General features: G+C 40.3%; 1 protein-coding gene across 1 annotated transcript; it reads left to right on the top strand.

Moving 5' to 3' along the window:
- Nucleotides 1-3,887: 3,887 nt before the first annotated feature.
- On the top strand, nt 3,888-15,426 carry LOC121373653 (C-type lectin-like). Its single transcript, XM_041500363.1, has 3 exons — nt 3,888-3,955; nt 12,883-13,059; nt 14,576-15,426. The coding sequence occupies exons 2-3, from the start codon at nt 12,927-12,929 to the stop codon at nt 14,785-14,787; spliced, it is 345 nt and encodes a 114-aa protein (XP_041356297.1). The 5' UTR covers nt 3,888-3,955; nt 12,883-12,926; the 3' UTR covers nt 14,788-15,426.
- The last annotated feature ends 11,039 nt before the right edge of the window (nt 15,427-26,465 follow it).

The raw sequence follows: 26,465 nt of genomic DNA, 5'->3' as shown, positions 1-26,465 counted from the left end.
AGCAAAATAAACTTTTTAAACATATATATTTTACTTTGTAACTGACTCAGTACATGACCACACTAGTGTTATCAATTCCAATTCCATCAGTTGTATCACCAGTACTTTTGACAAGCTGACAGTAGAAGAAGGAAGGAAATATCTTATTTAATGACGCACTCAACACATTTTATTTACGGTTATATGGCATCAGACCACACAGATTGAGAGAGGAAACCCGCTGTCGCCACTTCATGGGCTACTCTTTTCGATTAGCAGCAAGGGATCTTTTATATACACCATCCCACAGACAGGATAGCACATACCACGGCCTTTGTTGCGCCAGTTGTGGAGCACTGGCTGAAACGAGAAATAGCCCAATGAGTCCATTGACGAGGATCGATCCTGGATCGACCGCGTATCAAGCGAACGCTTTAGCACTGGGCTATGTCCCGCTCCCATTTAACAATAGGAGCGGAATCTAGCTCAGTCGGTTAAACGCTTCTCCAGAAGTAGTTGAGTCGTAGGATCGAACCACACTAGAGGACCCATTCTCTGATTTTTAAAAAAAAATTTTTTACCTAATCAGTGCCCACGACTAGTATATCAAAATCTGAGGTATGTGCTGTCCTATGTGTTTGAATGTGAAAATAAAAAAATGCCTTGCTGCTAAATAATGGTAAAATATAGCGGCTTTTATCTCTAAGACTATAAGTCAAAATTCCTAAATGTTTGACATCCAATGGCTGACGATTAAGAAATCAATGTGATCTAGTCGTGTCGTTAAACAAACAAAAAATTAGTTAATTTTTAAATTTAGGTTAAAGTACAATATCTTTGTTGCATGTTAAATATCTCACCATTTGTTTTTACACATTATGAGTCAAATTAAAAACTTCACAATTTAAAATTTGAATAAAGTCAATGAGTGTTGAACTTGAAAGCAGGTATTTTTCAGGAATAAATATTGTAATGGCAATGTCTACACCATTTGAAGCCCATCACAGCCCACGTGAACCGATCCATAGCACGTGCACAGCACCATTAAAGCAAAAGTGGTTTTGCACGTCCCACTAGTCACGATGTGCAGCGTGGACGTGCCGTCGGCATGTTGCATGCAGGAACGTCAGTAGCTGACGTTGCTAGGGCGGTGTGTTGCGGTCGACGGGCAATTTATGATCTGCGGACACGAGTACAAGAAACGGGCACCACAGCTGATCGCCCCCGACCGGATAAACCACGTGTGACGTCATAGGCAAATGACCGTCATATTGTGTCACGTCACCTCCGCAACCATTTCACGACAGCTACAGCAACCAGTAATGAACTTTTCAGACGTCGGGTGTCCGCGCAAAACCGTCCGAAATCGGCTGCGAACCGCTCACCTCCACGTACGGCGCCCATATGTTGGACCCATTTCGACCCAATTTCGACCCAATTTCATCGACGTTAACGTCAACTGTAGCACAACACCACTTGCGATGGAGTCAGAGGGAATGAAATAGAGTCTTGTTTAGCGATGAATCAAAATTCACACTGCGATTTGCCGATGGCAGGCAGAGGTTTTAGAGACGACGTGGTGAACGTCATGCTCAGTGTTGTGTCAGTGAAGTTCACAGATTCGGAAGTGTAATGGTTGGGGGGGGGGGGGGGGGGCTTTCTGTAGAAATGGACGTTCTCGACCTCTTGTCATCTGTGGCAATGTCAACGCTGCTGCATACCGCGACCAGGTGCTAGCCCAGGAACGTGTGCCCTTCATGGCAGCTCATGGTCCAGCCTGATCTGTCAGCATGACAACGCCAGACCCTACACAGGCATCACAGGAAAGTGCTGGGAAAACGCCTGCGCACTCTCAGGAACCCTCCATAGACTTTGCAGGAACTTGGTGCCTTATTGGTGGAACAATGGCGCTGCATCCTAATGGAGTCTTTACACGCATCAGGAAGTCCATGAGGAGGCGTTGCATTGCAATCGTGGGTACACATGGAGGGCGTTCGCGCTACTGAACCTGTGATTTCATCAGACGACCCTACTTGTGAATTACCATTTTGACTGTGGTTTTGACGAATGCTGTGGGCGCATCGAACAGATTTTCGACTCAACATTTATTCCTATTCCTTCTTTGGATGTCATAAAAAATATATAAAACAAATTCATTATTAAACTTGTTTTTCTGTCATATTTGCTAATTAGCCAAGATGAAACGGTTGTGTGGTTTTTAATTTGACTTCGTATATATTCGTGGTAAATAACTACAAATAAAACAGTCCTACTCATCGCGCTCAGTACGACTAGTAAAGTTTGTTTTATTTAACGACGCCACTAGAGCACATTGATTTTTTCTTTATCTTATCATCGGCTATTGGACGTCAAACATATGGTCATTCTGACACTATTTTTTTTTTTTTTTTTTTTAGAGGAAACCGCTGTCGCCACATAGCTACTCTTTTACGACAGGCAGCAAGGGGGTCTTTTATTTGCACTCCACAGGCAGGATAGCACAAACCATGGCCTTTGTTGAACCAGTTATGGATCACTGGTCGGTGCAAATGGTTTACACCTACCCATTGAGCCTTGCGGTGCACTCCCCAGGATTTGGAGTCGGTATCTGGATTAAAAATCCCATGCCTCGACTGGGATCCGAACCAAGTACCTACCAGCCTGTAGACAGATGACCTAACCACGACGCCATCGAGGCCGGTCGTGGTAATATAAATAACTGCAAATAAAACAGTCCTACTCCTCGCGCTTAGTACGACTAGATTATTGTCTTGTTAGGTCGTAATAAATCTTAAAGGCACATTCCTGAGTTTGCTGCACATTTTAAGATGTTGTCGACTAACAGAGACGTTTTAATGATTGTAATTACATATCAAATATATATTTCTGCATAAAATATTAGTGGCTGTATATTAAACGTATTTCTGATCGTTCTAATATTTGTACAAGGTTAAATTTCATTTTATTTCTTAACATGTTTTTTTTTTCGTACGTACGAAATTATTTAAAGACAGAATCCAGCTTGGGCGTCTTACAAATATTAAGACAAGCAGAAACACATTGAATATACAGACACTGATATTCTAAACAAGAAAATATATTTAATATTTAAGTTTAATCGTAGAAATATTTTATTAGTCGGAAACATCTTACAATGCAGCAAATTCAGGAATGTCCCTTTAAGAAATCTGATACCAGGTCAGAATGTGTCTAAAATATGTTTTATATCCCATACATATTCCTACCTAACTTGATGGCTACCAGTTTATTAGGCGAAGAGGAAAGTGTTTGTAAATAAAAAGAATTATGACCCCAGGTGCCTGTCAACTTGATGGCTACCGGTTCATTAGAACAGGAAAATGTCTGTAAATATGTTTTATATCGCCCCAGGATCCTCCCAACTTGAGAGCTACCAGTTTATTAGAAAAGGAAAGTGTCTGTAAATATGTTTTATATCACCACAGGATCATTCCAACTTGAAGGAAACATGTCACGAGACCATATTATAGCTCATTTTAAAAGCAAAATGATATAAAAATAATATACAAATAAGTTTATAACAATAAAATACGCGTAGTTAACTTAAAATGAAGAAATTACGCCAATCAGTATCAAAGTACGATTTATGCATAGGTCTCACTACACAGATCACTTCAGGGTGAGAGTTCATTCATCACGTCCACTATATAGTCCAGTCAAAGTAGACTTTTACCTTAAACAAATTGCAACACAAACATTTTCAACTGAAATATATAGTACATGTGTATATTAATAACATACTAAAAGTATAAGTTCGTACTACTAACGATAACGAAGATATTTGAATATCCGTAAACATATATGAAATGCGCAAATACAACAAGAATTATAACGTCACTGTCGAGTTACCATACTTGACGTCATGTAAACAAGGTCAAACCTGCCGTTCTATTCAGCGTTAGCGATCTACAGCTAGTCTATAACCAACTAACTACAGGTATTTAGTAAGTTATGCGTAGTAATAAATATAATATGTATATATAAATATGCATTGCACAAGAAAGGTCATACACAAGTAACATAACATTATACATATTAGGCATTATATTGCAAATTAACACGTAACATATTCATAATTTGTAACGTTTGTGATTTCACAACTGTTTTTGTATCGCAGTTGTACGTATTGCTCATAAATGCATATACACATACAAATAATAAATGTCCACCTTCCTAAAAGATTATACAGCAATCATTCACTCACAGAATAAGATAATTTGAGTCTAAAAGAGTAAAGCTACAGTTTCAATTTCTTGCTGAAATGTAAACTATGAAAGCCCATTTTGGACGTAATGCTGTAATAACAGGTTTATGATGACGGTCAATAAACTTGGAAATTATGGTATATGAAATACGAATATTATTAAAAGTTAAACTGATTATTACAATAGTAAATTTTATTTACATCTAGGTAAAATGGAAGCATGCGCAATATGCAAACAAACACTAGAAGGGGCAATTGTCAAATTACGAAGAAAAGGTCGTGACAGTATAAATGCTGCAAGCATTCGTGGCGACGATGTTAATACCGTTGAAGGTCAGGTCGTTCATCAAGAGTGTAGAAGGAAGTATATTAATCCAAACTGCATTGCTTCTGCATTGCGTAGTCCTCCAGATAAAGATGTAAACACACAGGCACGTACACTTCGATCATCTGGAGACACATTTAATTTTTGCACTGATTGTCTTTTTTTGTGGCCAAAGAGACCAAAAGGACTGGAAAACTGGACATTCTACTATGATTCCCGTAAGGACAGAAATTCAATTTCAAGATACAATCCGGAGTATTTGCCACAGGCGAAAAGATGAATGGGGTCTAAAAGTGCTATCCAGGTTAGAATATGCAGGTGATTGTTTTGCAAAGGACGCCATGTACCATCGCACTTGCAGTGCTAACTTTAGAACGTTGAAACGGATTCCTAATTATGCAACTGACGATGCTGAACCCGTCAAGAAGTTACGTAAACTAGGAAGACCAGAGGATGTCCACAGAACAAATGCCTTCCTGAAAGTTGTTGAGTATTTCGAATCCAACGATGCTGACCAAATGACAGTTTCTGAACTTGTTAACAGAATGAAATACTACACAGATGACCCACCATACAGTATACCCTACATGAAAAAGAAACTATTAGACCATTATGGCCAAAAGCTCGTCATAGCTGAAGTTAATGGAAAAGCTGACGTTGTTACTTTAAGCGAAACTGCATTTTCAATTCTCCATGACTTCTATAGGTTACCCAAGCAGCAGGATCAAGATGAGGAGAAACTCGGCATAGTTGAACTAGCAGCTAAACGGCTACGACAAGACATAAAGTACATCACTGTTGATGATGATGATGCATATCCATGTATTGAGGACTTAACTTCAGTCGAGAAAAATCTTGCGTTCCTGCCCAGTGCTCTGTTGTTGATGCTAAGGAAGCTATTTGGTGGAACCAATACTGATGTGAAGATAGCCTCAATAGGCCAAGCCATCATGCAAGCATGTCGTCCACGGCATTTCATATCACCATTGCAAATTGGCCTTGGAATACAAATGCAACATCATTTCGCCTCCCGATTTCTGATCGACACGCTCCATAAACATGGATTTTCATCTTCTTACACAGAGGTAAAACAATTTCCAACGCAATGCAGAATCTACAAATGGCATTGACGTAAAGGGATATGAAGAGGGAGATGTGTTACAATTCATTGCGGACAATGTAGACCACAATGTCCGTACACTGGATGGTTTCAACACATTCCATGGGATGGGCATAGTAGCGGCGTCGACACCTGGAAGAAAAGCTTACACACGTGTTCCGAGAGCAACAGATACTTCAGACATGTTAGACATTGGGAAAATAGGAGTCCACTTTTACAAGTCTGAATGGAATGGATTATCTAGCATTACATATGACAAGCTGTCTAACGTAGAAGCAACACTGGACCCTACCTCAAATCTTGACATCTTGTGGAAAGTCTCCTGGCCCTTGAAAAACCCTCGCCCTGCATGGTCAGGTTTCATGCAAACGGTGCATTCTACAGGACAGCACCCTGGACCATCAATAACATTCCTACCAATGATCGATATGAGCTCTAGCGATCCTTCGTGTATTTATTCGACTTTGAAATTCATTTGCAAACAGTCGGCTAAGTACAACGTGACAGCTGTCGTTACCTTTGACCAGCCTCTTTGGTGGAAAGCCCAGAGCATCATTGCCAGCTCTCAATTTGACAAGGACCTCCAGGCTATTGTCTTGCGCCTAGGAACATTTCATACGGAAATGAGCTTCTTGGGATGTGTCGGACACATAATGGCTGGATCAGGGTTGAGAGAAGTCTTTGAAACCATCTACTCACCAAATGCTGTTTCTCACATGTTGACTGGAAAGGCTATTTCTAGATCTATTCGAGCCCATTTCATTACTGATACAGCTTTACATGCTATTTTGATGGCAAGCACTTTTGGACAGATGAGACAAATTCAAATTGAAGACGGACCAAGGTTGAGAGAAGATACACACACTGAAGATGATCTGACTTTGAGAGATGGAGGCAGAGGCGGGGAAGCAACGGTTGGCGACACACACACTAGAGATGAGGATGAACGGACTTTGAGAGGTGTAGTTGACAAGGGACCACCAGAAGATAGATGCCTGGAAACCACAGTTGGCGACACACACACACTGGAGATGAGGACACACCTAGAGATGTTCAAGAGGATTACCTGAAGCAGATTGTTACGATCTTTGATAAGTTAATGGACGGTCAAATAACACCTGATGAGGCAAATAAAGAGGATGTACTAATGCGAGTAGATGAAAAGCTATCACTTTACAAGCAGTCATTACGAGGCAAAATATCTGCGCTTTGGTGCCTTTACATGGATATGATCGAACTCTTTCATAGATTCATCAAAGCTGAAAGGACAGGTAATTGGAATCTACATCTTCAAACACTGACTGACATGCTCCCATACTTTGCAGCCTCAGGGCATAACCTCTATGCAAAATCTGCAAGGTTGTATTTGCAAAACATGAACAAACTAAAAGTCACTCACCCCGATGTTTACAAGTCCTTTCAGCAAGGTGGTCATGTTGTGCGTCGATCAGATCGTTTCTGGGCTGGCCTATCAAATGATCTCATTATTGAACAGGTTTTGATGAGAGAACCCTAAAAACAACTGGAGGTCTGACACGTGGCACAGGAATTGATGAGGAACAGAGAGTCGTATGGCTTATGTGAATGCCTATATGTGCTGCTGTTAACGCTGCCATGCAAGAATACTCAAATATTTCCTTTTCTACAAGCGAGCAACACAAAGACATCACAAAAGCACGCCTTGACCGCGATGGTAAAGATCTTGAAACAGTCTCAAGCTATTTACAAGATAGAAACCCATTTTCTGGTGACATTCTCTTGAGAAATATTGCATCTGGAGAGGTTGGAGACGATTCTGTGAACGCTCATCGTGCCGTGGAGATAGGACACAAAATATTGGATACAATGACAGGGAAGACTATTCTTGAATTTTCATTTAAGAAAAAGGACCAAATATCAACTCTTGCAACAAAAACGTCACCCAGTGTGGATGGAGACATTGTTCAAATCAACCCACATCTTCTATTCCAAAGACTGATCACTACTGCTGAACATGTCGATGCCAACTTATCGACCGTCTTCACATATGAACTGAGCAATGTTCCATCAGCGTTGTTCGAATCCTCTGGCTTACCGTTACAGGCAAATAAACCAGCGTTGGCTGATGCTTTGTGGACATTGTTAAAACATCCTGATTGGTCGACTCCTGCTGATGAGTCCCAGTTTCAGTTCGTGCTGGATGGCGGGTCATTACTGCATCATATGTTATGGCCACGTGAAGCAACGTATGCTGAAATCCTGGAGCTGTATGTTAAATATGTGTCTAGAAAATATGGCAAGGCTACGGTTGTTTTTGATGGGTATGGACATGGACCATCGACCAAAGACTCTACCCATGCCAGAAGAGCCGGGGTAATTGGAGCCGAAATCAACTTCAGAGAAGATATGATCGTTTGCACCGGAAAGGAAGCATTCCTCACCAACGAATCAAATAAACAAAGGTTTATACAAATGCTCAGTGACAAGCTTGAAAGAAATGGATACACTATCAAACATGCTAACGGTTTATTGATAGTCCAAACAGCTGTAGAATATTCTCAGAATCAGGTAACCGCTGTCATTGGGGAAGACACAGATGTGTTAATTCTGCTATGCTACCATGTTGATGAACAGTTCCACGACGTCTACTTCCTTCCAGAACACAAAGCAGCATCCAAGAAGAAGAGAAGAGTTTGGAAAATGAAAGACGTAAAGAAGATGCTTGGTCCAGAGAGTTGTAGACATATTCTTTTCGCCCATGCAATATTAGGATGTGACACCACCAGTCGAGTATTTGGAATCGGCAAAGGCACTGCTTTGTCTAAGCTGTCAGTTGACAACAGGTTCCAAGTTCAAGCAGAAGTGTTTCACAAGATTTCTACACAAGAAGACATTTCACAAGCAGGTGAACAAGCCATGGTTCTTTTGTACAACGGTCCGCATGGCTCCACGTTAGATAGTCTACGCCACTCAAGATTTCGAGAGAAAGTCTCCACAAGTCGCACGTCTATCCAGCCTCGTCAACTACCACCTACATCTTCTGCAAACAAATTTCACTCACTGAGGGTATACTTACAAGTACAGACTTGGATTGGAAACAGATCAGACATGAAAGAACAAGATTGGGGTTGGGAACTTCGGAAAGACCGCCTCATTCCTATTCGAACTCACTTAGAAGCGGCTCCAGCTTTGGTTCTGCGAGTGATACGATGTAACTGTAAATCTGGATGTGCGTCAGCAAAGTGTACGTGCAAAAAACATGGCATAGAATGTTCATCTGGATGTGGAGGTTGCCGAGGACAGAGTTGTTCAAATTCCCCAGCTATCGACTTTGGAGATGAAAGCGACGTATAATTGAAACATCATACCTTGTAAGTAAATGTCATCTAACAATAATTCATTATAAAACTAAACTATGTATCCTTTAAAAACAAAACAAAACTTGTATTACCAGTAATAATTTCTCTATAATGTTACGTATGGTTCATGACTCTTAAATATGGGGCAGCCATCTTGGAAATGGTGGCCATTTTGAAATTTAACTAAGATATTAATCCATAACCATCTGAAATTGGCTTGCTTTTACTGTCAAAAGAATGAATATATTCTTATTCGTATATGGCGACATACCTGTAGTGCATTAAGAAAAAGAAACTTCATAATTTAATGACAGCCATCTTTAAAATGGCGGCCATTTTGAAATTTTACTAAAATATTCATTCATGCTAATCTGACATTGTCTTGTTTTTAATTGAACCAGAACGTTTCAGTTTCATGACAGAAAATCACGAATATTGTGAACTACCATCCCTCCAATGAATCACTAAATATGTGTATTTTTTTTCTAAATACCTCTTAGAAAATTTCAAATAAAAAAATAATCGTTCTCTATACTTTTCTATACTTTTGATATGTTATTAAGATATGACTGTAGAATAGAAAACAGTTAAATTTCTTCGTGTTGCAATTTGTTTAAGGTTATGCCCTAAAAGCAACTAAAATGACTGGACTAATAGTTCCTAATTGTGACGCATGTTATGGTTCACATATTCACTTCTAGGAAATGGTGAAGAATTAAAACAATATGTATGTTTAATGGTATGCCTTCTGGCTGTATTTTGCCCATGTTATTTTGTAATATTGTGCATCGACTTTTTGGGACATGGGTATATAGCGCAAGTGACAGCCGGAGTGAATCGGTTAATGAACCACCTGTTCGGACCGGTACTGCAGTCAGATGCGGTCCTATAGCAAAAAACTGAGACGGAAATGTTCTCAATTTTGGAGTGAAAATAAATGCTTATATAATATATGTTCGTAGTGGTGTATGTTGTTTGTGCCAACGAGAACCCGTTCTATGGGCAATCTTCGCTTGAAGTTGGGCAGTTTAACATGGGTTTCAATGGCAGATGACATCTGTGTAGTGAGACCATATTTATTCGTGAGCGTTCGGGGAAAAAGGGAAGTGACGTCAGAGCCGCTGTACTTTTCCATTGTTGTTAACTGTTTATATATGGAGTAAGGGGCTTACGATCTTTCCAGTCCAACAGTGCCGTACTGCGCGGCCTTTGGGTGTAAAAATAAACAGTTTAAACGATCGTTATTGTCTTTTTACGGTTTTCCAAAGGATTGTATCCGAAGAAAGACGCGTGTATTTTATCGCAAAACAAAAGATTGGACACCAACACCGCATAGTAGTTTGTTGTCAGCCTATTTACAGGCTTGCAAGCGGGCCCTTATTTTCCTAATTTTCCTTATTTTTTGACAGCAGCCCTAATATTCCTTATTAAAGCTTCAAAATCCTAAAAAGCCCTAATTTTTTGGTGAAAATCCTAAATTTTCACATTTTGAAATTTTTTGATAAATGCAACATAAAATAAGTGTTGGAATTAATTAAATCTAGCCTTAGTATACTTTCAGATAATGAATATGTTGAATTAATGTATTTCTCAGAAGACATCTTGGTGGTTATCAGCATCATATTCAGCATGGATTTGCACCATATCAGATTACTTTAATCTGGTTGTATTGATATGCAGAATATCGCTGTTGATGACCATTGGCATGATCTTCTGAGTTGGTAATTAGCTTTTGTATTTATGTTCTCCCTGGAGGTGAGTACAGAATGTTTTTCTTTTATATTGATTATTGAATTTCAGTCATTATTTTTGTCAAAAAATTCCTAAAAATTCCTAAAAATAGCCCTTATTATTTAAGAATTTTCAAATTTTGCCCTAAAAAAAGCCCTTATTTTTCACAAAATCTTACTTGAAAGCCTGTATTTACAGCCCGGAGCCCGAACATTACCCAGAGACAAAAATAGTACTCGGTTGCGAATGCCGAGGTGTACATGTCATATTTGGCACAAATAATAAAATAATTTTAAATAATGATTTTAATCTTCGGGCGGAGTACGTCAGAAAAACGTTCCTCGTCGCCCGAAGCCCCAAAGTAACACGAAGTTCAATACAAAATAAACCACTACTGTCGGTGTCGAAATAACTATTATGTTTCATCCACGGGCTGTCTTGAGAATCGGAGTGTTGTTTTAGTTAATTGGTCCTTTCTTTCCGTGGCCTGCACATGTGATTCCTGATTGGCAGGTGTATATTGCAGGGTATCGACCAGGTAAGTGATTACCACTGTCTAGACACGTGTACAAACTACTTGCCAGTTTTTTTAAGATCACAGGGTATTGTGGCGTAACCTGTCGCGACTATAGTACAATGTTAATGGACATTATCAGCCGCCCTGCTTCATTACTGTAAATAATGCTGTAAAACCCTTGATTAAGTAGACTTTCCCATCTAAAATTACAAAACTGACCAATTACGTAGTACCAAATAAAATAAAATTATGACATGGGTATTGTGAGTGGTCGTTTTTACTCTAACGCACCCTACCAATAGGCCTAATAATATGCTGCTTTTTTTTAAAGAGAAAAATACTATAACCCTATTTCGTTCTATTGATGCAAATTGAAATATATTTAGTTAAAAAGTTGATTATACTCTCAAGTCATTTATGTTGTTTTACAAGTCAGGTTAATGAAAGTGAAGCGCCTTGTTGTAAATTAGAGCGTTTGTTTACACTGTGCATACAGATTTCATTATGTACAGCCCGAACATGAAAAATGCGATATTTTCTAAAAAAAACAAAAAAACAAACAAATTTAATGTTTGTCCTACATTTATATTTTTAACATACATGTATTTAAATACATCATATCGAGGTGTATCTTTATGCTAAATATGAACAGTATACACCTCGGCATTAGCATCCGAGTTTTGGTTTTGTCTCCGGGTTACCTTCGGGCTCCGGGCTGTAAATTGGTCGACCGGTCTGGTCTGGCACCATCAGTTTCTCCACCCTCCGACTCGCTATCCGTTTTTGCTTCAGTATCACTGTTGTAAATAAATGTATGTCTTTCTTCATTTACTAACAGCTCAAATTGATACGGCAAAACGTTTTGCGAACGAACACTCATTGTTTTGGTAAGCTGTGCAAGTCTTAGATTCTTTATCAGTGGTACGGATGGGTGGTATGGAGATATTTTAAGTAATTTTTTTTTTTTTTTTAGGTGATTCAATTTATAATTAATTGTACATGGTGTTGGTGCCAAATATAGGTCACGTGACATGTTTCCTTTAAGAGCTACCAGTTTGTTAAAACAAAACAGTGTTTGTAAATATGTTTTATATGACCCCAGTATCCTTCCAACTTGAGAGCTACCAGTTTATTAGAACAGGAAAGTGTCTGTAAATATGTTTTATATCACCCCAGGATCCTTCCAACTTGAGAGCTACCAGATTATTAGGCGAACAGGAAAGTGTTTGTAAATATGTTTTATATCACCCCAGGATCTTTCCAACTTGAGAGCTACCAGATTATTAGGCGAACAGAAAAGTGTGTGTCAATATGTTTTATATCACCCCAGGTTCCTTCCGTCTTGAGAGCTGCCAGTTTTTAAAAACAGGAAAGTGTTTGTAAATATGTTTTATTTGACTCCAAGTTCCTTTCAGTTTGAGAGCTACCAGTTTATTATAACAGGAAAGTGTTTGTAAATATGTTTTATATCACCCCAAGATCCTTCCAACTTAAGAGATACCAGTTTATCGGAACAGGAAAGTGTTTGTAAATATGTTTTGTATTACCACATGATCCTGTCAACTTGATGGCTACTAGTTAATTAGAAGAACATGAACGTGTTTTTAAATATGTTTTATATCACCACAGGATCCTGTCAACTTGATGGGTACCAGTTAATTAGAAGAACGGGAATGTGTCTGAAATTTTCACCAGACAGAAAGACGTGGCTTCAGGCTAAAGCAGAGTGCGAATCTGATGGCGCGAGACTTGTTAAGATTGACACAGAAGACAAAATGAGGGACGTCTCATACATACTAGTGGCAGGTACATCACCCCTCCATTACACCCTCTTAAATATTCACACATTAGTAATGAGAGACATCTTAGAATTACTAGTGGCATATGTCTGACGCCATATAACCGTAAATAAAATGTGTTGAGTGCGTCGTTAATAAAACATTTCTTTCGTTCTTTCTGTTGCTCGATGACCTTTTTACAGGCTGTATAGATGAAGTACATTCATATCAGTAACACAGTCATTGTCACTTGGCAGTGAATCATCATCTAGTTTGTGAATACTTCCGTGTTTGGTGTTTCTTTTTTGCTGGGCATCGTTGCTGTGGATTACGGTTTTGTCGTTCAGATTGTTACTAAACATTTGTAGAAGGCGTTGAATACGAATGAAGCCATTTTACGTCTCTGATATAAAACAAACTTTTATTTAACAACACCACTAGATCACATTGATTTTATTTCTCAACGACTATTGGATGTCAAACGCTAGGTTAGAGAATACCTGCTACATTTATTTGTTTACATAGTAGAAAGATATATTTTATATGCACGTTCCCACAGACAGGACAGCACGTGTAATGGCCTTTGATATATCATTCGTCGTGCGCTCATTGTGACAGGAAACAGACCCAGTCAGAGAATGGGTCCACTGACGTGATTCGATCCTACGGCGCAAGCACCCTAGGCTATCTACCAACTAAGCTAGATCCCACTCCTCTGACTGGTATTGTATTTATAGCTAAAAGGGGCGGGATTTAGTTCAGTCGATAGAGTGCTCTCCTGAGGTGCTTGCGTCGCAGGATTGAACCACCTCAGTGGATCCATTCAGCTGATTGGGGTTTTTCTCGTTCCAACCTGTGCACCACAACGTCGACAAAGGCCGTGGTATGTGCTTTCCTGTCTGTGCGAAAGTGCGTACAAAACAGCCCTTGCTGCATCATGAAAAATGTAACAGGTTTCCTCTGATGACTACGTGTGAGAATTACCAAATGTTTCACAACCAATAGCCGGTGATTAATAAATCAATATGCTCCAGTGGTGTCGTTAAATAAAAGAAACTTTAACTTTATTGCTAAAGTTATTCTCGAAAAACATTTCAGATCCGTGAACAATAAGGATGTGAATAATGATACCACGTTGCATGTGTAATGAAACAGAGAACTAAAGACCAGTTCGCTAAATATACGTATTACACATCATGTTAAGTTATAAAGAGAAATGTTTGCAGGTTTTTTTTTTTACCAGCCTCGGTGGTGTCGTGGTTAAGCCATCGGACATAAGGCTGGTAGGTACAAGATTCGCAGCCCGGTACCGGCTCCCACCCGGAGCGAGATTTAACGACTCAATGGGTAGGTGTAAGGCCACTACACCCTCTTCTCTCTCACTAACCACTAACAATTAACAACCACCTCACTGTCCTGGACAGACAGATCAGATAGCTGAGGTGTGTGCCCAGGACAGCGTGCTTGAACCTTAATTGGATATAAGCACGAAAATAAGTTGGAATGAAACGAAAATGCAGTTTTTTTGTATTGTTATGTTTCAGATCACATCGGAAAGTTTTTCATAGGCGCTAGGAACCACAACGGCTCATGGGAATGGACTGACGGAAGTGTCGTGAAACAACAGTGGTGGTTGTTCCGAGACGAGCCAAGCGACTACAGCCATAGGGACTGCTTAGTAGCACGGAGTGATTTTGCTGACTGGCATAATATCCCATGCAGAAGGCTCAGGCGATACATCTGTGAAAAGTTATGATATAAATACAGTGGCAGATCCAGAAAATAATAAGAGGGGTGGCTGGATTTGGATGGAGTGAACCTGCGGGGGCTGAGCCATGGTGAAGGTTCCGGGGGCAAAGTCCCCTGAAGTTTCGGCATTCTGGACATTTCAAAAGCTTATTTCACTGACTTCCGAGGATCTAATCCTAATTAATTCCATAAAGTTGATAAACGTTTTGCCGTTTTCCTGATTCACACCAAAATATATAGAAAACGATTTAATTTTGTCCTTACCGATGCCAGCCATACTCGGTTCAATTGTACACCTGATTGACAACATGGCGATGTATATTATGTTCGCTAACGGAATGACTTTATATGCATCTTCCTGAACAAAACTTTGAAGTAACAGTATATGTTTGGAATGAACATAAAAAAAAATTGCAAAGGAAGGGAAGGGGTGGCTAGCCACCCTATTCACCCCCACCTGGATCCGCCACTGAAATACAAAACTGGTGTTATTAAATATAAGAGATAAACATTATCTATACACAACTATACCACACAGCTGTGAAGATATTAAGATATAATATATTGGTAGTTGATATGGTTAGATGTATCTTTAACAAATAGAATAAATAAATCCATTGTTTGTGAGCAGGACAGTTGTCCGATAGTATTGTTGTCCCCTTTTTGTTGTGTCATTGTTTTGCCAAACCACCAATCTCGAAACATTGCAGACGTCATCCACGCAGGCTTCCTGTGACCTCGAATTTGCTGTGTTTTAACGACACCACTAGAGCACATTGATTTATTAATCATCGGCTATTGGTTGTCAAACATTTGGTAATTTTTACATATAGTCTTAGAGAGGAAACCCACTACATTTTCCCATTAGTAGCAAGGGATCTTTTATATGCACCATCCCACAGACAGGATAGCACATACCACGGCCTTTGATATATCAGTCGTGGTGCACTGGCTGGAACGAGAAATAGTCCAACGGGCCCACTGACGGGGATCGATCCTAGACCGACCGCGCAACAAGCGAGCGCTTTACCCGCCCAATTAGAGGGCAATGTTATTTAAAAAGCATTACGGCCAGAAACAAGAACAACACAGCAAACGTCAACAAGTGTCGGTGGGCGAATTGGGCTATTTCGCGCTCAAACCAGTGCACCACGACTGGTATATCAAAGGCCGTGGTATGTGCTATCCTGTCTGTGGGATGGTGCATATAAAAGATCCCTTACTGCTAATCGAAAAGAGTAGCCCATGAAGTGGCGACAGCGGGTTTCCTCTCTCAGTATATGTGTGGTCCTTAACCATATGTCCGACGCCATATAACCGTAAATGAAATGTGTTGAGTGCGTCGTCAAATAAAACATTTCCTTCTTCTTCCTCTACAAGTGTCTTAATATAACACAATAGCGCCCATTCCAAATAAAGAAGAATGAACCGCTTTCATGTTTTCAAAATAAAACAACTTTCAGGAGTCGTATTCGAGTATGATGACCAGTTAGTGCCATGCAAAATAAAGCACTGCCAGTTTGGCCGTGAGACTATGTTCAATTATGTGGGCATTGAGGCATATGACTAGATTATAGCTTCTCATTGTAGTACTTTGACTGGCGTAGGCCAGTTATTTCGTCCAAAACAAGACGAGGTCTAGGGAGAGGATAGAATGCGCTCCAACACTCAAACCGGCAAGCGCAAGGGAAGGAAGGAAATGTTTGATTTAATGACGCACTCAACACATTTCATTTACGGTTATGTGGCGTCGGACATATGGTTAAGGACCACGTAGATATTGAGAGAGGAAACCCGCTGTCGCCACTTCATGGGCTACTATTTTTGATTAGCAGCAGGGGATCTTTTATATGCACCATCCCACAGACAGGATAACACATACCACGGCCTCTGATATACCAGTCGTGGTGCATTGGCTGGTGCAAGAAACAAGTGCAAGAGAGTACAGACATCCTGATCCGACGACCAGAACAGCATGCGAGGGAATGTGGTGGAGCAGGGTGTAAAAGTTTAAAGTTTGGTTTGGTTAACGAAAAACCACTAGAGAACATTGGTTTATTAATCATCGGCTATTGAATATCAAACATTTGGTAATTATGACCACGTAAAAACTCGCTACAGTTTTTTCCATTAGTAGTAAGGGATCTTTCATATGCACCATCCCACAGCCAGGACAGTACATACCGTTGACTTTGATATACCAGTCACGGTGCACTCGCTAGAATGAGAAATAGCCCAACGGGCCTACCGAAGGAAATTGACCCTAGACCGACCGCGCCTCAATTGAGCGCTTAGCACTGGGCCACGCCCCGTCCCCTTGATGCAGAGGAATACCTATACAGGAATCGAAATAAGTCGAGAACGTTCGTTCAGGTTACCGGGAGGTTACCACATGTAAGAAAAGTCGAGAACGGTGTTTCGTTCTCGACAAACATTTCAACGTAACGGTAGTTTCGTTTCCGAACGTAAACCAGGCAATGCATTCCGGACTTCTGCGTTTCATTTTCTTGTAAGGAATTGCATCTATATTCGCGCGCACTTGTGCAATTCCAAGCAATCTCGGCAATCCGCGTTTAAGCAGCGCCCACTAGATAAATTTACTTCAGGATTTCGTTTCTCGTACCGATGTTCGCACGCACCGATACAATTTCAGAATTCCCAGGTTAAAAGTAGCAGTAACAGGAATTCAATTCTAACTTTCATATAGTTGTGGTAACCTATAGGTTACCAGGCTATATTTTGTGGTAACCTGTAACTGGGTTACCAGACACAATGCTTATTTCGATGCCTGCTATACATATCTCATATCACAAGATAATACTCAAACATATTAATATCTACAAAGGACAAAATCACCACGGGCCGCGAGACGTGTCTACCCGCCATCCCGTTGGACCGGCAATTATTTTCCACAATAGTTTGAGAAATATATACATATATCTACGTCGAACTATTTGTAAAACTAGATATTGATGATTATAAAGCACAATATTTTCTCTTGGTAGGTTAATCTCATTTGAGTTTTCGGGGCCGCTGACCATCATTTCGTGATGGAAAACAACTTTGGAAAATCCAATATGGCGGAACTTCAAGATGGCGGCATAAAAATTAACTATGACTGAAAGAACAAAGAAAGACAGTTTATTATTGTCGCGTTTCTTGTATTGATCAGTATACACACACTCTTACTGAACAAAGAAAGACTATATTAATGTCGCGTTTCTTGTATTGATCAGTATACACACACTCTTACTTAACAAAGAAAGACTATATTAATGTCGCGTTTCTTGTATTGATCAGTATACACACACTCTTACTTAACAAAGAAAGACAGTCTATTAATGTCACGTTTCTTGTATTGATCAGTATACACACACTCTTACTTAACAAAGAAAGACAGTCTATTAATGTCACGTTTCTTGTATTGATCAGTATACACATACTCTTACTGAACAAAGAAAGACAGTCTATTAATGTGTTTCTTGTATTGATCAGTATACACACACTCTTACTGAACAAAGAAATACTATATTAATGTCGCGTTTCTTGTATTGATCAGTATACACACACTCTTACTTAACAAAGACAGTCTATTAATGTCACGTTTCTTGTATTGATCAGTATACACACACTCTTACTTAACAAAGAAAGACAGTCTATTAATGTCACGTTTCTTGTATTGATCAGTATACACACACTCTTACTGAACAAAGAAAGACAGTCTATTAATGTGTTTCTTGTATTGATCAGTATACACACACTCTTACTGAACAAAGAAAGACAGTCTATTAATGTGTTTCTTGTATTGATCAGTATACACACACTCTTACTGAACAAAGAAAGACAGTCTATTAATGTGTTTCTTGTATTGATCAGTATACACACACTCTTACTGAACAAAGAAAGACAGTCTATTAATGTGTTTCTTGTATTGGTCAGTAGACACACACTCTTACTGAACAAAGAAAGAGTCTATTAATGTCACGTTTCTTGTATTGGTCAGTATACACACACTCTTACTGAACACAGAAAGAGTCTATTAATGTCACGTTTCTTGTATTGATCAGTATACACACACTCTTACTTAACAAAGAAAGACAGTCTATTAATGTCACGTTTCTTGTATTGATCAGTATACACACACTCTTACTTAACAAAGAAAGACAGTCTATTAATGTCACGTTTCTTTTATTGATCAGTATACACACACTCTTACTTAACAAAGAAAGACAGTCTATTAATGTCACGTTTCTTGTATTGGTCAGTATACACACACTCTTACTGAACACAGAAAGAGTCTATTAATGTCACGTTTCTTGTATTGATCAGTATACACACACTCTTACTTAACAAAGAAAGACAGTCTATTAATGTCACGTTTCTTGTATTGATCAGTATACACACACTCTTACTGAACAAAGAAAGACAGTCTATTAATGTGTTTCTTGTATTGATCAGTATACACACACTCTTACTGAACAAAGAAAGACAGTCTATTAATGTGTTTCTTGTATTGATCAGTATACACACACTCTTACTGAACAAAGAAAGACAGTCTATTAATGTGTTTCTTGTATTGGTCAGTAGACACACACTCTTACTGAACAAAGAAAGAGTCTATTAATGTCACGTTTCTTGTATTGGTCAGTATACACACACTCTTAACAAAGAAAGACAGTCTATTAATGTCGTGTTTCTTGTATTGGTCAGTATACACACACACTTAACAAAGAAAGTCTATTAATGTCGCGTTTCTTGTATTGGTCAGTATACACACACTCTTAACAAAGAAAGACAGTCTATTAATGTTGCGTTTCTTGTATTGGTCAGTATACACACACTCTTAACAAAGAAAGACAGTCTATTAATGTCGCGTTTCTTGTATTGGTCAGTGTACACACACTCTTAACAAAGAAAGACAGTCTATTAATGTCGCATTTCTTGTATTGGTCAGTATACACACACTCTTAACAAAGAAAGACAGTCTATTAATGTCGCGTTTCTTGTATTGGTCAGTATACACCCTCTCTTAACAAAGAGTCTATTAATGTTGCGTTTCTTGTATTGATCAGTATACGCACAGTGAGTGTATAAAGAACGACAGTCTATTGATGTCGTGTTTTTTGTATTGATTTGTATACACACACTCTTACTGAACAAAGAAACACAAAGTCTGTTTCCTCCATTTTTCCTGTGTCAAGTTGGTCTCAATGAAAAACAAATGGACACTTATCTGACGTCGAACTGATTGTCACCAAACGTCGTCGTTCGGGTGTTTCCGTAAACAAACTACAAAATAACAATGTATTATTGTTTCATCTGAAACAAAACAAATTATATTAACAATGTCTCATTCTATAGATGGAAAATAAACCGTCGCACTAATTCGTTTTACGGATCTGCCGGAAGAGACGATTGTTTGGCAAATACGCGGAGCGTATTTTGAGAAGTGTGGCGTGTTAATTCAATTAACTGTACATAAAACAGTCATACTGTTACGCAGTGATGTGTTAAAAAACCATAAACACGCTGATTTGGAAGAAAATAAAAATAAGAACTTCAGCTGATTTCAACAGAGCACTAATTTGACGACGAAATGAAATATGTGTTTAATGACACCTCCGGACATTGTTCACAAACCACACTGGTTGGTTTTATTTCAAGTCCTAATTGGCGGAATATAACAGCGGGGATGTTTCTACCTAGGAGATCTCCAGACATTCTAAACTAAAGGTGTTTGGTGTCCAATAGTCTGTGGTCGGTATTAGTGGTGTAGTGGGGAGGAATATAACAGCGGGGATGTTTCTACTTAGGACATCTGCAGACATTCTAAACTAAAGGTATTTGGTGTCCAATAGTCTGTGGTCGGTATCGGTGGTGTAGTGGGGCGGAATGTAACAGCGGGGATATTTCTACCTAGGAGATCTGCAGACATTCTAAACTAAAACTGTTTGGTGTCCAATCTTCTGTGGTCGGTATTAGTGGTGTAGTGGGGCGGAATATAACAGCGGGGATGTTTCTACTTAGGAGATCTGCAGACATTCTAAACTAAAGGTGTTTGGTGCCCAATAGTCTGTAGTCGGTATTAGTGGTGTAGTGGGGAGGAATATAACAGCGGGGATGTTTCTACCTAGGAGATCTCCAGACATTCTAAACTAAAGGTATTTGGTGTCCAATAGTCTGTGGTCGGTTTCGGTGGTGTAGTGGGGCGGAATGTAACAGCGGGGATGTTTCTGCCTAGGAGATCTCCAGACATTCTAAACTAAAGGTGTTTGGTGTCCAATATTCTGTGGTCGGTATTAGTGGTGTAGTGGGGAGGAATATAACAGCGGGGATGTTTCTACCTAGGAGATCTCCAGACATTCTAAACTAAAGGTATTTGGTGTCCAATAGTCTGTGGTCGGTATTAGTGGTGTAGTGGGGCGGAATATAACAGCGGGGATGTTTCTACCTAGGAGATCTGCAGACATTCTAAACTAAAGGTGTTTGGTGTCCAATATTCTGTGGTTGGTATTAGTGGTGTAGTGGGGGGATGGGAATATAACAGCGGGGATGTTTCTACCTAGGAGATCTGCAGACATTCTAAACTAAAGGTGTTTGGTGTCCAATATAACAGCGGGGATCTGTGGTCGGTATATTCTGTGGTTGGTAGTGGTGTAGTGGGGCGGAATATAACAGCGGGGATGTTTCTACCTAGGAGATCTGCAGACATTCTAAACTAAAGGTGTTTGGTGTCCAATATTCTGTGGTCGGTATTAGTGGTGTAGTGGGGGTATTAGTGGTGTAGTGGGGCGGAATATAACAGCGGGGATGTTTCTACCTAGGAGATCTCCAGACATTCTAAACTAAAGGTGTTTGGTGTCCAATATTCTGTGGTCGGTATTAGTGGTGTCCAATACCTAGGAGATCTGTTCTAAACTAAAGGTATTTGGTGTCGTCTGTGGTCGGTATTAGTGGTGTAGTGGGGCGGAATGTAACAGCGGGGATGTTTCTACTTAGGAGATCTGCAGACATTCTAAACTAAAGGTGTTTGGTGTCCAATATTCTGTGGTCGGTATTAGTGGTGTAGTGGGGAGGAATATAACAGCGGGGATGTTTCTACCTAGGAGATCTCCAGACATTCTAAACTAAAGGTGTTTGGTGTCCAATATTCTGTGGTCGGTATTAGTGGTGTAGTGGGGCGGAATATAACAGCAGGGATGTTTCTACCTAGGAGATCTGCAGACATTCTAAACTAAAGGTGTTTGGTGTCCAATAGTCTGTGGTCGGTATTAGTGGTGTAGTGGGGAGGAATATAACAGCGGGGATGTTTCTACCTAGGAGATCTGCAGACATTCTAAACTAAAGGTGTTTGGTGTCCAATAGTCTGTGGTCGGTATTAGTGGTGTAGTGGGGCGGAATATAACAGCGGGGATGTTTCTACCTAGGAGATCTGCAGACATTCTAAACTAAAGGTGTTTGGTGTCCAATAGTCTGTGGTCGGTATCGGTGGTGTAGTGAGGCGGAATATAACAGCAGGGATGTTTCTACCTAGGAGATCTCCAGACATTCTAAACTAAAGGTGTTTGGTGTCCAATAGTCTGTGGTCGGTATTAGTGGTGTAGTGGGGCGGAATATAACAGCGTGGATGTTTCTACCTAGGAGATCTCCAGACATTCTAAACTAAAGGTATTTGGTGTCCAATAGTCTGTGGTCGGTTTCGGTGGTGTAGTGGGGCGGAATGTAACAGCGGGGATGTTTCTGCCTAGGAGATCTCCAGACATTCTAAACTAAAGGTGTTTGGTGTCCAATATTCTGTGGTCGGTATTAGTGGTGTAGTGGGGAGGAATATAACAGCGGGGATGTTTCTACCTAGGAGATCTCCAGACATTCTAAACTAAAGGTGTTTGGTGTCCAATATTCTGTGGTTGGTATTAGTGGTGTAGTGGGGAGGAATATAACAGCAGGGATGTTTTTACCTAGGAGATCTCCAGACATTCTAAACTAAAGGTATTTGGTGTCCAATATTCTGTGGTCGGTATTAGTGGTGTAGTGGGGCGGAATATAACAGCGGGGATGTTTCTACCTAGGAGATCTGCAGACATTCTAAACTAAAGGTGTTTGGTGTCCAATATTCTGTGGTTGGTATTAGTGGTGCAGTGGGGAGGAATGTAACAGCGGGGATGTTTCTACCTAGGAGATCTGCAGACATTCTAAACTAAAACTGTTTGGTGTCCAATCTTCTGTGGTCGGTATCGGTGGTGTAGTGGGGCGGAATATAACAGCGGGAATGTTTCTACCTAGGAGATCTGCAGACATTCTAAACTAAAACTGTTTGGTGTCCAATATTCTGTGGTCGGTATCGGTGGTGTAGTGGGGCGGAATATAACAGCGGGGATGTTTCTACCTAGGAGATCTGCAGACATTCTAAACTAAAGGTATTTGGTGTCCAATAGTCTGTGGTCGGTATTAGTGGTGTAGTGGGGCGGAATATAACAGCGGGGATGTTTCTACCTAGGAGATCTGCAGACATTCTAAACTAAAGGTGTTTGGTGTCCAATATTCTGTGGTTGGTATTAGTGGTGTAGTGGGGAGGAATATAACAGCGGGGATGTTTCTACCTAGGAGATCTGCAGACATTCTAAACTAAAGGTGTTTGGTGTCCAATAGTCTGTGGTCGGTATTAGTGGTGTAGTGGGGCGGAATATAACAGCGGGGATGTTTCTACCTAGGAGATCTCCAGACATTCTAAACTAAAGGTGTTTGGTGTCCAATATTCTGTGGTCGGTATTAGTGGTGTAGTGGGGAGGAATATAACAGCAGGGATGTTTCTACCTAGGAGATCTGCAGACATTCTAAACTAAAGGTATTTGGTGTCCAATAGTCTGTGGTCGGTATTAGTGGTGTAGTGGGGCGGAATGTAACAGCAGGGATGTTTCTACTTAGGAGATCTGCAGACATTCTAAACTAAAGGTGTTTGGTGTCCAATATTCTGTGGTCGGTATTAGTGGTGTAGTGGGGAGGAATATAACAGCGGGGATGTTTCTACCTAGGAGATCTCCAGACATTCTAAACTAAAGGTGTTTGGTGTCCAATATTCTGTGGTCGGTATTAGTGGTGTAGTGGGGCGGAATATAACAGCAGGGATGTTTCTACCTAGGAGATCTGCAGACATTCTAAACTAAAGGTGTTTGGTGTCCAATAGTCTGTGGTCGGTATTAGTGGTGTAGTGGGGAGGAATATAACAGCGGGGATGTTTCTACCTAGGAGATCTGCAGACATTCTAAACTAAAGGTGTTTGGTGTCCAATAGTCTGTGGTCGGTATTAGTGGTGTAGTGGGGCGGAATATAACAGCGGGGATGTTTCTACCTAGGAGATCTGCAGACATTCTAAACTAAAGGTGTTTGGTGTCCAATAGTCTGTGGTCGGTATCGGTGGTGTAGTGGGGCGGAATATAACAGCAGGGATGTTTCTACCTAGGAGATCTGCAGACATTCTAAACTAAAGGTGTTTGGTGTCCAATAGTCTGTGGTCGGTATTAGTGGTGTAGTGGGGCGGAATATAACAGCAGGGATGTTTCTACCTAGGAGATCTGCAGACATTCTAAACTAAAGGTGTTTGGTGTCCAATAGTCTGTGGTCGGTATTAGTGGTGTAGTGGGGAGGAATATAACAGCAGGGATGTTTCTACTTAGGAGATCTGCAGACATTCTAAACTAAAGGTGTTTGGTGTCCAATAGTCTGTGGTCGGTATTAGTGGTGTAGTGGGGAGGAATATAACAGCGGGGATGTTTCTACCTAGATCTCCAGACATTCTAAACTAAAACTGTTTGGTGTCCAATAGTCTGTGGTCAGTATTGCTGGTAGTGGTTATGCCATCGGACTGCTAGGTACTGGGTTCACGTCCTGATACCGGCTCCCACCCAGAGCGAGTTTAACTACTCATTGGGTAGGTGGGTAAGTGTAAGAAGACCACTACACTGGGTTCTCTCACACTAACCACTAACAAAGTAACCACTAACCCACTGTCCTAGCCGAGAAAGCTGAGATGTGTAAATGTGTGTGTGTGTGTGTGTCCAGGACAGCGTGCTTGAACCGTAAGTTGATATAAAAGCAGGAAAATAAGTTAAAAACAAACAAAACCAACAGTCTGTGGTTATATCAACTCTCGATTCATGGAATATGACAGAGGTGACTAGTTTCCAGACATTCTAAAGCTATTTGGTTGGTGTCCAACTGCCTAGTTTTATTTCAACTCTCGATTCACGGGGCATGAGCGAGGGGACGTTCTAAACTAATTTGATTTATGGAATGTAAGAGAAGGGACTTTCTACCTATGAGATCTTCGGACATTCTAAACTAATTTGATTTACGGAATGTAAGAGAAGGGATTTTCTACCTATGAAACCTCGAGACATTCTAAACTAAAGCTATTTAGTGTCCAACAGACTGTGATTATTTCAACTCTTCATTCTGTGAGAGCAGAGACTCGCTACCTACTAATCAACGGAAAGAAATATTTTCTATCCACCAATATACGGGGAAGCACGTATCACGGTATTTGATGTAGCAGCAGTCGCGGGTAACTGGTTGGAATGGGTATCACCTCAGACGAGCGTTCTACCACTGTGATACACCCCGTCCCAGGTGGTGAAAGAAGGAAATCTATAATAATAATTCTTTGATATCACGACGATGGATTGATCGAAGGTAATGTTACTGTTGTTTAACGACACCACTAGAACACACTAAAGTTTGTTTTGTTTAACGACACCACTAGAATACTGACTAATTAGTCATCAGCTATTGGATGTCAAACATTCTGACACGTAGTAATCAGAAGATGGGTCAAGGAATAGTTTTCCCCACAGACAGAAAAACATACCACGGCCTTTGACCAGTTGTGGTGCACTGGTTGGAACGAGAAATAATTCTGACACGTAGTAATTAGAGGAAACCCGTTACATTTTTCTTGATGGGTCAAGGGATATTTCCCACAGACAGGAAAGCACATACCACGGCCTTTGACCAGTTGTAGTGCACTGGTTGGAATGAGAAAACACAATTAGTTTAATGGATCCAGCGAGGTGGTTCGATCCTGCGACGCATGCATCTCAGGCGAGCACTCAACCGACTGAGCTAAATCCCACCCCTAGAACACACTAATCAATCAATCATAGGCTACTGGATGTCAAATATTTAATACGCCTGACACCAAGAAATGGTTTATTTAAACGACGCACTCAACACATTTTTATTTACGGTTATATGGCGTCAGACATATTGTTAAGGATCACACAGATATTGAGAGAGGAAACCCGCTGTCGCCACTTCATGGGCTACTCTTTTTCGATTAGCAGCAAGGGATCTTTTATATGCACCATTCCACAGACAGGGTAGTACATACTACGGCCTTTGATATACCAGTCGTGCATTGGCTGAAACGTGAAATAGCCCAATTGGCCCACCGACGGGGATCAATCCCAAACCGACCGCGCATCGAGCGAGCGCGTTACCTGTAGGCTACGTCCCGTCCCCGACTTCTGACACCAAGTCTTCAGAGAAAACCCGCGTCATTTCTCTTTTCTTCTTTTTTTTGACATCAAAATTACCAAATATTTGACATCCAATAGCCGATAATTCATAAATCAGCGCACTTTAGTGGTGTCGTTAAACAAAACAGACTTTAAACTTTTTTTTTTGTGG

This window comes from Gigantopelta aegis, chromosome 5, assembly GCF_016097555.1.
Source record: "Gigantopelta aegis isolate Gae_Host chromosome 5, Gae_host_genome, whole genome shotgun sequence".
NCBI lineage: Eukaryota > Metazoa > Mollusca > Gastropoda > Neomphalida > Peltospiridae > Gigantopelta > Gigantopelta aegis.
Note: the sequence above shows the minus strand (reverse complement) of the source record. Positions and strands in the feature narration are given on the sequence as shown.